The sequence below is a fragment of the Nelusetta ayraudi genome, unplaced genomic scaffold (assembly GCF_046127955.1).
Source record: "Nelusetta ayraudi isolate G7.1 ecotype Tasmania unplaced genomic scaffold, CSIRO-AGI_Nayr_v1 ptg000060l, whole genome shotgun sequence".
NCBI classification, from domain to species: domain Eukaryota; kingdom Metazoa; phylum Chordata; class Actinopteri; order Tetraodontiformes; family Monacanthidae; genus Nelusetta; species Nelusetta ayraudi.
In genome coordinates this window covers 3,716,316-3,727,475 of record NW_027466110.1, presented here as the reverse complement: position 1 = coordinate 3,727,475, position 11,160 = coordinate 3,716,316, and the positions used below count along the sequence as shown (strand labels likewise).

Below are 11,160 nucleotides of genomic sequence, written 5' to 3'. Positions count from 1 at the left end.
GATGTTTTCTTGCAGTGCTTCGGTAATCGTTGATATGCCAGATATATGTAATACATCCAGTCTGTAAAGGTCTTGGCTACAGTTGAACTTATAGTGTACTTCCACAGTATGATACCACTCCACTATTTGTGAAAGAGATGATGAGCAGCGTAGAAAAAATAAGAGCGAGTGCTTGAACAACGCAGAGCTGGTAGCTGGAACGCAACAATATAGAAAAAAGTCAAAGGATAAAAAAAAAAAAAAAGAAATCACTATATAATGACAATATGCCAAATAATGTATTTAAAGAAAGCATCCAGCAGATTCAGCAACAAGCCCTCTTCACTTCAGACGCGAGAGAAAAAAAGAATTTATCCTATTTATTTCAGAGACTGAATAACGGCAGCTAAATTCATTTGGGTGCAAAAGATCTGCTTGCTGCTGAATAATATCTTCGAAGATTTACAGTGCCATTTTTTTTCTATGCCCAAATTTCACTTTTAAAGGCCCAATGTGTAAGGTTCGAATGGATCTTTTGGCATAAATTAGAATTCACATGTATGCGTTTCTTGTTGCATAAGTCACTGCGAAGAAATGACCTTTGTGTTTTCTTTCGCAAAGAAACCAACAACAGCCATTTACATCCAGATAAAGAATAAGAATGGGTCGTGTTGTGAGAAGGCGGCTATGTTGTGCTGCCATGTTTCTGTACTGTGGCTGACGATATGGATGTGTCCAGAGTTAGGGTTAGGGTTCTCATCACAGCTGCGATGAGAAAGATGCGCCATCAGGCAATCAGACGTCAAAGGTTGTGCACGACATTAATTTTCTACCTGTAGATTGGGCCTTTAAAGTGGATTCAATGGTGAATAGTAATTAAATATCGACGTGACCTTATGTGCAGAAATTCTAATTTTGGTCGCGGCTCTGCAGTCAGATCGGGTTGCCAGTTCAGCAGCAGAGCCCGCAGAGATCCAATGTCTTTCTCAGGGACACTTGACGAGGACAGAATTCAGACTGAAATTGCTTCTCTCCTCTTCAAGCTCTCACTTGTCTATTTGTCTGTCTGATTTTTTTTTATTTTTTTTTTAAGTGGAAAAAAATGTGCTGGAAATCATCTTGGAGCCATGAAGCAGTTTGCTTGCACTAAGGACACCACTGTTTAACTATAGGCATGGATTCCTACTGGAATCATGAGGTGTGACCAGCAGAAGTACACAGATTGTCTTAAAGGGATAGTTCACTCAAAAACGCAAATTTCACCCTTTTGGCTGCTCTGCTCCTGTGCTTGGAAGTGTTGGTGCCATTTCCTCACTCGCACGTGTGGCCTGTAGGATGATGGTGTGAAAGACAGGAACGAATTTCACTGGACCTATGCTTATTGTGTCTTCAAAACAAAATGACAGAAACGCAGAAGAAAATACTTACACGTCTGCCTCAACACTCCTGTGGTGTCATCCAGGTGCCTGCAAGTGCCGGCAGTCCAACTTTACCTAAAACGGCAACACTGGCACAATGATTTTTTTTTTTAATTTGTTGTAGTTGTCTAAATTCAAAAATAGGTGTTGATGTCCCAGTTTGAGTCCAATGACACATGGACGACACACCAGCAGCACATTGTGGTCCATGGCTAACAATGGGGTCCAATAGGAGGAATTATTTTTGTCAATGAACAATTGGAACAAGTCAAGAGTGCCTCAAGTGACGGAGGGATGAGGAGCAAATGGGTGAAATTTTAACGTGAACTTGAACTATCTCTTTATAGAAAACACCTGGCATGAAATAAGAGACTCGAAGAAGACCTCAATATTTTTTTTGACATTACTTTTTTTTTTTTTTTTACATTAGTCAGTGTGTTGGACTAAAAGAAAGGCAATTCATCAAAAAAGTTTCTCTCTCTCTCTCTCTCTCTCTCTCTCTCTCTCTCTCTATCTCTCTCTCTCTCTTTCTCTCTCTCTCTCTGGCGCCCCCCTCTGACCGCCCCAACTAACACCTCAGGTGCTTCTTGCTGGACATGTCGTTCCAAACGCGATGCATCTCCTCCGGGGAGATCTGGTGCACAGTGATAACCCGTCGGTAGCGGCACAGGCTGTAGGCCATCTTCCAGTGATTGAAGCCACTGTTCTGGTAGGGGTGGATGCCCAGCTTGCGCAGGCACAGTCCCACGTAAACGTCCTCCAGGTGCAAGAGTCTCGTGTGCAGCGACGTCTTGAAGATGAGCTCGGCCACGTCGGCTGAGAACACGTAGCCCGTGCCCGAGCAGAAAGGCGGGTATTTGCTCTCGGGGTACAAGTCCCGGGACATGTACCACTTGCTGCGCATGTCCCTGATGGGACCGCCGTTGATGACGTAGCCGGTGAAGTACCTCCGCCGGGGCTTGGTGGTGGGCTTGAGCAGCTTGTAGATCAGGTTGTCCATGTTGACGAAGATGTCGCTGTCCGTCTTCATGACGTACTGCGCCTTGGGGCAGAAGGTGGCCACCCAGCGCATGCCCATCAGGGTCTTCAGCGTGAGGTTGTGGTAGGAGTCCACAAAGTCCTCCACCACGATGTCGTGGAAGATCTGGCTCTCCTGCTCCACCATCTGGTTGAGGACGTCGTCGGTGTTCCTGCCCAGCAGGAAGATGGTGAGCACGTGCACGTCGGCGAAGGCGCTCTCGTCGCCCCACGTCTCCCGGATGGCCTGCCGCGCGTCAAACTCCTTGTGCGTGGTGCTGATGAGGATGACCAGAAAGGGGGCGACGCTCTCGCACTTCTTGGGCTCGTTGATGACGAACTCAAAGGCGTGCGGGTTGAGGGTGCGGGTGCGTATGTTGGTGAAGGAGATGTTTGTGTGCGTCTTGACCGGCTTGCCTAAGGGCACGGACACGTGGTCGACGAACGAGGTCGTCGGGCGAGACACGCTCAGGTACCACAGCGCGCTCGCCCAGCACACCACCGTCAGGATGTACAAGCATGACACCTTTGAGGGCATTATGCTGCACTTAGGTGACTTTTGGTGGCGCGTTGACGACGTCATAAGGCTTCCTTTCCATCAGCCGTGCTTCATCTAGCGAGGCAGCCCGAAGCTGCACCGGGGCAGGCTTTGACATTAATTGTCAATAATGGATGACTTCAGAAGGAAGTGATGCCGTCGGAGTGTGGTGGTGCACTTCAGGGTAACGCTGACGTCCACTTTTTTTTCTTCTTTTGGTTACACTCCTGTTCCTCCATTTAGGTCTGAAAGACAGGTAAAGAGAGAGGTGTGTAAATACATGCATATATATATAAAAAGATATTTGGGATAATGTTGAAAAAAAAAAAACACTGTAGTTTTCAAATCCATTAAATTTGCCACTTTAAACTTAATGGGAAAACAAACAAAACAGAAAATAGGAAAGTGCCGTACAAATAACCTTAATTACTGCGAAAATACCGCGGAGAAATCAGATCCCGCAGCTCTTTGATGCCAAAATTGTGAATCATCAAAACAAATTTAGAAGAAAAAAAAAAATCTGATTATGTGGCGTTAATCTGGTCTGATGAAGAATGGGAAGGACTCTGATCGAATAAACGGTAAAGTGGGTGACGATCGTGTTCAAGACTTGTGTTATCCAGCAGGCATATTAATATGATTCACCAGGGAGGCACACGGTGCGATAACTGGATTTTCCTGTTACATAAATGGTCTGAAATAGGAACGGCAATCACTCAGGGACGATTATAATATTCATCACGAGTCTGTCCTCACACTCGACGATAAAGTAAGTCTTGAATCGGACTGTATTGTCCACCAGGAATGCAGCTGTCACATCACGATTCTTGGACCTCATCCTACCCAGCTATGATCCGAAAAGTCTCGGCTCTGGAAGCAGCATAGGCTAGGAAGGTATTAGGCTAACCATTACAATATGTGGACAATAAGTTCAGAAAATGTAACTAATGATAAGACAGAAAAAAATGACACAAAAACACTCTCAATTTCAAGCCTCAAGCGTGTTATTTGGTTTCGATGTCGAAAAGATTCATTAAATGCTAAAATCACAGTTAAAACAAAACAAAATCTGAATAAGCCACGGAGGATGGCTCGAAGATTTCAATTCAGGCTCCATACATGATGTGAGCAAACATTAGCGGTGACATTTGACAGAGCAGACAAATGACCTTTTCAAGCTCGGAAGAAAAGGGAAGCAAAAAGTTTAAAAGCTCTTTTGTTTGTCTCTCTGAAGAGCTGCGGGGTTGGAAGCCTTCTGTACGGCAACGTGATATGCTGCCACAAAGGCCACGGGAACACTCCCCGGGGCGGGGGGGTTCTGGGGTGACTCTTTTCTGCACTGCACTTTTTCCCCTCTGCCTGAATGTTGGAGAGCTGGCAGAAATATGGCATGACTTTCTTTTTTTCTTTCAATCTTGGCTTCCATGAGCGAGCACGCTGACCATGTCGGAGGGTCTTTTCAACAAGGGAGGCCAGACCTGGGGGTTTCACCTCAGGAGGAACAACCCCAGCCGAGGACGCACAAAACCAACTCTGTTCCAATGAACAGAGATTCAAACACACTTCACAGATGCCGGAATAGCATACAGTCTTTAACACCACAAATACATCAAAACGGTTCCCAAACCTTTTTTTTTTCTTTTGCTGTAACCTAAAAAAACCCCGAATCTCTGGAGTCCTTCTGTACACACATTTGCGCCCAACATCAGACTCGTCTTCTTTCTGTTAGATCTCACCTCGGTAAGGAAAACAATTGTTCCCCTTTAAGAAAGGTTCTACTGCGATAGAAGACAGTACACAGCCATGACAAGGTTTGTTTCAACAGCAGAGGACGTTGGAGTGTCAGCCAGAGTGAAAACAAGAGGGACAAGCAAAGACACTGGCAGCTCTGAGGTCAATTACAAAGCAAAAAAGAAAAAGAAGCTAATCTTCAGCTGGACAAACAGTGATTCAAGAGACCATAGTTGGGGAATGTTGCTGAGAACAAAGAAAAAAAAGAAGTAAGTTTGGACTTAAAACGAAGACCAACTATTGCGCCGAGAGCACAGAAAGTGCCCTCTGCTGGAACCTTTTGGGAAAGCTCATTGAAGTTAACAATTAAATATTTTTTGTCAAAGTTGATGGATGACACAGTGTTAATTGCATCTATGACGTCGATCATTAAAAGTCTTGTTAGGTGTCATCATCACTTCAAAATGATCATTCATAAAATATTCCAAACACCCAGACATTATGACGATAAAGCGCAAAAACTATGGCTCACTACTTTTTCGCAAATGTCTCCATCTCCGACTGTGTTAACTGAGCCAGCAGAGCATCCCTCAGTCTGTGCAATTCTGGCTGTTTAAGCTCTGACGTGTTACTTTGTACATTTTGGTTTTTGTACCTCAGTGCTGAGTCCACTGGCGGGGCCCGTCTGACCTTTGCAGAGCCATTATTCCAATCAGGCACTGCGGCACAGGAGGCCACACGTAGCCAAACCTACAAATTCTGCCTTTGTGCGACCGAATTGATCTCAGAGTGGCATAAAGGGTGGTTAAGAAAAAGGAAAGAAAGAATACTATATGGGGAGGGACAAGGGCTGCAAAGGCAAGAGCATTGGACCTTGAAGTCACTACAGAGACGAGAGCGAAATGAGGAAATAATTAGCCCACGCTACCAAACAGAGGCCCCAATTTATGATGATTTATTGTATAGCAACAGCAAAAGTTGTCCGGGGGAGTAGAGAGCAAAGACAGCCATTCATCAAGCCGAGACGTTTCTTTTCTGCGGGCCCACAGGCCGATTGTTTGGTGGGCCGCCTCCTAAAAAGGACTATTACTCCCTCCTCTGCAAATGACAGAATCGCTTTGATTCATGGCCCCTAGACCGTCTATAGACAGGTCTATAAAGTGTTTTTCCAATATCACCATCTCAGAGTTAATAGATTGCCAGATTGAATTAACTGGTATGCATGAGGCCAAAGCATTGAGAAGAGGCCGGCGCTCCAAATCTAAACTGACTGCTCTGGCTCCCCTCCGTCAAAGCACTTTTTGAATATTGCTGCGTCTACTTTTAATCATGCGCATATTCATGAAAAAAAAAAAACCCACAAACAAAACAAACTTTGGTGGTAACGAGATTGATTTGAATGAAACTGGCTTTGTGGGCTTATTTTCTGAGAGCATCTGAAGCGCGGCGGTTTTAATACGGGCGGCCCCCCCCTCTGTTTCCACTCTCAGTGTTTAGAGGCTTACGCGGATATCATTGCAGGGTTGGAAATTCAAATTCATCTCAAATGTGGAAGTGGCGGCACTGAGGAGGAGCCGTCGAGTGCTGTTGTCTTTGAAGAAACAAATGATTGAATGATAAATAGGAAAGGAATGCCTGATGGAGCAGATGCAGATGCACCGCGGCGAGCGGTTGGGTCTCGAATCTTCCTCATTTCCGCAGCATTGTGTGCGTCTGAAAGGCAACGTTCGCAATCACAGAGGATCGGCAGACCTTGGCAAAACCAAGAGAGGAGCCGCCTCCTGCCGAAAGCTGACAACCTTTCACATTTTACAACTCCTCTCCCAGAGAGATTCACGTTCTGCTTCTTTATTATGAAACATAATTCAAAACAAAAAGGTGAGTCATAGCCACTCAAGCAGCGATTTGAAGCTTCTCCATGCACCTGCTGAGCTTTACCGCGTTTTAAAAAGAGGTTTAATTTTATTATGAGAGTCATTATTAATCATTATGTGTCATTATGTGATAATTTATGTCATAATGCTTTGTTTCACAGATACAGTTTTAAATGTTTATGAATAAAAGGCCAACAAAATCAATGACAAGCGTTGGCGAGTCTGAAACTGGAGGATGAATTTCCAGCTTCCAGTCGAGGATGGCAGGTCACACGGTGCTGGAGGACAGAAGAAACTACAGAGATGAAACAACAGAGTGAAAGCTCCTGACCCGGTGTTTACCGCGGGGCACTGGCGAGTGCCTTTTTTCCCCTTTGCTGGCTGCAAACATTTTTAGGGCGAGAGCGGGAGGATTTCAAAGCGCAGACACTCAGGAAGTTGGCGCCCTGCTGGGAGCACGCCAGCCTCCCGTCTCCCACAGCAGATGCTGCCACTGTCCACCGTCCTTTGTTCCCGTTCCCATCTCCTCACGCAGGCAACACACGGAAGAAAAAAAAAAAAGCTCACCTTCATACCAGTCGAGGACACAATACACCTCCAAAACACGGCGAGAGAACACAATCCCCCCCCAGTTTCGGCTGAACAAACAGAGAAACTTCGGCACAGTTTGTCCAATCTTTGCTTTTGCTCATTCTGTGCAAACAATCACAGCTTGCAGGGACCTGTTCGCTGGCGCGCAGCTCACCTCCAGAGTGTGGGTCAACTTTGTTCTCAATGCATCAGTACAATTTTTGATTCACACGTGTGCGGTATATTTATTCCTTCGCAATAAATAGCAATATAAGAAGATTATTTCTGATAAGCAATTGCGGACTAGTTCTCAAAGGATGAAATCAGACAGGAAGAGATAATCCTTCGTGAGCCCCACACCCAGGGAATTTGCAGCGCTACGGCAGCAAGTACAGTGGAGGGTAAGAAGTACACCGAGGTTGATTGTTCATTTACTTACTGCTTATGAATAAAAAGGCAAAAAGTATGAATACATTAAAAAAAAAATGGAATATTTATATGTATGCATGCGTTGTGTTAACCAAATATTTTCCCTCACTGACGGCTCTCTTTTAAAGGCGATGGAAAAATCTGAAGGTAACGTTTGACAGATTGCAATTCACACCCCTGACCACTTGGTGGCAATGAGCATATTGTAACATTCACTTCTGACACACGGCGGAGACGTCAGACAGAACAAAACAATGCTATCATTAATTCCTGTTTCCTCATCTAAAAATCATTGAATCTCTTTTCGTACTCCAACTATAAATGCTTATTACAAGCAAATGATTTGAGGTTTTTTATTGACTATCAAACAAAGACCAAAAATCGAATGCGTATTTTTCTGTCCCATTTCATTCCCGACAGGTCCTTCGAAACGTCAGACAGGCCTTTTTTTGTTTCTGTTTCCGGATTTCACTGTGACTGTTCCATTGTCCACCCTGCACGCTGTGGCTGCAGCTGCTGTTGCCTTTCATTTTTAAAACATGTTCCCTTCATGGAATCCAGCCGTGTTCTATCTGTCTCTGTATCTTGTCCTCTGTAATACAATGTGAATGGCCCTCATTAGCCCCGCCAGGATGCTGGATTGAGCAGGGTGCACAGGAAAACAATCAAATCCCTCCAACCTAGTGGCTGCGTTTCCAACAGAAGGGGAGAGAAAAAGTAATGACAGAGCGCATTGTTTCAAAAATTACAACCACACTCTGTATCATTTTCAAAAAAAAAAAGAAGAAGAAGAATATGGAAAAGAATCGACTTTTTTTCAGCCACGCTCGCGAAAGAAGTTGAAAATATGCTTCTTCTTTTTTTTTTTTAACAGGGGGAGAATAAAAACAAGTTTAAAAAAAAAAACAACTGCCAGAGGTGTTTAGTTCAATGCTGACAAGTGAGACAGATCAGCACTGCTCTGTAGGAGCATCGGACCCAGAACCTTTGACCTTGAGTCTAACTCTGTCCTACCTGAGGAACCTCAAGTTTCAAGATGTTCCTCCAACTGGAAATCTTTTCCTAATCCTAAACACTGAGTGCTTTGATCCCGGGAGACGGTACTTCCCCCTGAAAGTACGAAACTGTTATTGCATTACAGAAGGAAGCCCCTCGGAGCTTTCAGTGGCCATGCAAGTCATTAATCTTCTTTATTGTCTGCTGCATAAATGCCAGTTAATGGACCAACAGTAAAAGGGCAATGTTTTCTATTCTGTCCCCTCCTTACATAATGAAATTCATCTGATCTAATTATCCAAGTCTGCTGTAGCCTAATATCTCATATCTCCTCAGATGTTTTTCTGTTCCAGTAATGTTGGTTAAAAACACCAATTGGCTTTAGATTGTCACATTTGACAAAAAGGTTTCTGCATTTACTGAAGAAACACAACGCTCATCTTGTATGTTCTTATGAATAAACCCTAACCCTTAAAACTATTCTGATTCTTTCAAACATGCTGAAAACAGAAAAAAAAAACACAATATCAAGAAATCCTTCATTTCTATTGTTAGATTTGGACTGAATATTGTTGCCACATTAAACATAGTAAAAAAAAAAAAGCTCAGTGTGATGAAATGATTTGAAATGTCAAGTTACAACCTGATGTAAGTGCTTGGGTGCAGTGATGACAGTACAGTGTGAAGCCTTTTGCGTCTCCGCAATTTTTTTGCACTGGAGAATTTCACCAGGTCTCAAACCTAAAGACGACTGCTAGATGCCCTAGTGGCCACAGTTGGTAAGACATGAATAGGATGTGCCTGTTTCTCACAATGCAGAATCACTGAGAATTTGCAAAATACGGCTTTCAATAAAAATGGAAATCGGACATCTCGCAACAACTTGAGATGTTCAAATGTTACTTTCACAGTAACACGAAACAAGTGAACAAATCTCACAGAATGTTACTGCTAGTGTTAACACAATAAAAACAAGTAAATTCATTCATTCATCATTCATTTTCCATACCCGCTTAGTCCCGAGCTCGGGGTGACGGGGGTCTGCTGGAGCCTATCCCAGCTGTCTTAGGGCGAAGGCAGGGTGACGCCCTGGACAAGTCGCCAGTTCATCGCAGAGCCACATAGAGACAAACAACCATTCACACTCACATGCACACCTACGGACAACTTAGAGTGTTCAATTGACCTCACATGCATGTTTTTGGAGTGTGGGAGGAAGCCGGAGAACCCGGAGAGAACCCACGCAGACACAGGGAGAACATGCAAACTCCACACAGAAAGGTCACAGGGCCGGAATCGAACCCACAACCTTCTTGCTGCGAGGCGGCAGCGCTAACCACTGCACCACCGTGTCGCCCTAACAAGTAAATGATATAGTCAAAAATCTTTTTTCTAATTTTTTTCTTGGAACGTACCAGACAAACACTGCTCTATATCCTTGTAATCTGCCTGTGCTCAAGTCATCCGACAGAGTTTGTCTCTGCCATAAATGGAAAAATACTTCCTTGTGGTCGACAGTGTGTAATGAAGCTGTTCCAGTTTGAATTATGTCAAAGCTGTTCAACCCTTGTAGCTCATTGTGCTGCTGATAAAACGCCGGCTGCACATCTAGGAATCAATTCTCACGCGCGAAAGCTCGGGCTCGAGTTTTGAGTGACGAGTTCAGTGTTGCAGAGAGCGCCCCGGATTTTATTTATCCAGCCAGGGATTAAAGTGGATGGTGGGGAGATCCGGGTGTCGAACTCCCCAGTGAGGCTCTGACACATTCTCCATCAACAGCTCAAACTTTTCTGCCAAGGCCACAAAAAAAAAAAAGGGTGGGGGTGGTTACTTTCCAGTCAGACGACACAAAATGAATTAGCCAATCAGTTCTGGCTGTAACCCCCTGCTGTGTTCCGTGTCAACACTGGCCTGATTAATGTGCGCGGAGGCATCAAGGACGAGCCGCGACTGGGAGGGAGAAACATCCCCATTCTGCAAATCTGGACGCTAAGACACAAGAGAGGGAAAAAAAGGAGGTTGGGAGGGGCGGGCAATATCATGCAAATATATTGAACCATCATGAAATAAAATGAGGTACAAAGGCTTGGATATCTTGGGGATTGTGAGTGGAAATGTTCCAGAAAGCTCCAAAATAATTAAGATTTTTGGCCCCAAGAGAAACGACAGAAATCATCTTGCAGCTGGCACAAATTTATAAAAAAAAAAAAGAAGAAAGAAATGTTGTAAGCAGGAATCAAAACTAAAATGTCACAGTTGGATTCAATGCTCCAAACAAATGGGAGACCACCTGGAGAGCCATTCAAAGCCTTTCAAAGAAGCTGTGTTGTTAAAAAAAAAAAAAATAAAAAAAAAAAACAATTACTGGGCAGAAAAAGCAAAAGTTCTTACAAGTGTGTGCGTGATTGAAATCAACAGGATAGCAAAATAAGCATCTGGCTGTTTAAACACCTTGATTTCAGTGTAAACAAGGACGTTCTGACCAAACCTTGCAGAATCACAGACTGAGACTCTGGTGACTGGCAGGACGCTGCGACGCTGTGTTGACTTCACGGCGCGACGGCTGCAGAGTGACGGCACCGTCTGGGGTTTTCGTCAGCCGAGCTGA

General features: G+C 44.3%; 1 protein-coding gene across 1 annotated transcript in view; it reads right to left on the bottom strand.

The window, feature by feature from the left end:
• Nucleotides 1–1,880: 1,880 nt before the first annotated feature.
• Nucleotides 1,881–11,160, bottom strand: part of b3galt1b (UDP-Gal:betaGlcNAc beta 1,3-galactosyltransferase, polypeptide 1b) — a 31,061-nt gene continuing 21,781 nt past the window's right edge. Inside the window, exon 2 of the mRNA XM_076039912.1 lies at nt 1,881–3,197. Within this exon, the coding sequence (XP_075896027.1) occupies nt 1,966–2,997 (1,032 nt within the window). The 5' untranslated portion in view covers nt 2,998–3,197 and the 3' untranslated portion in view covers nt 1,881–1,965. The remainder of the gene's footprint in view (nt 3,198–11,160) is intronic.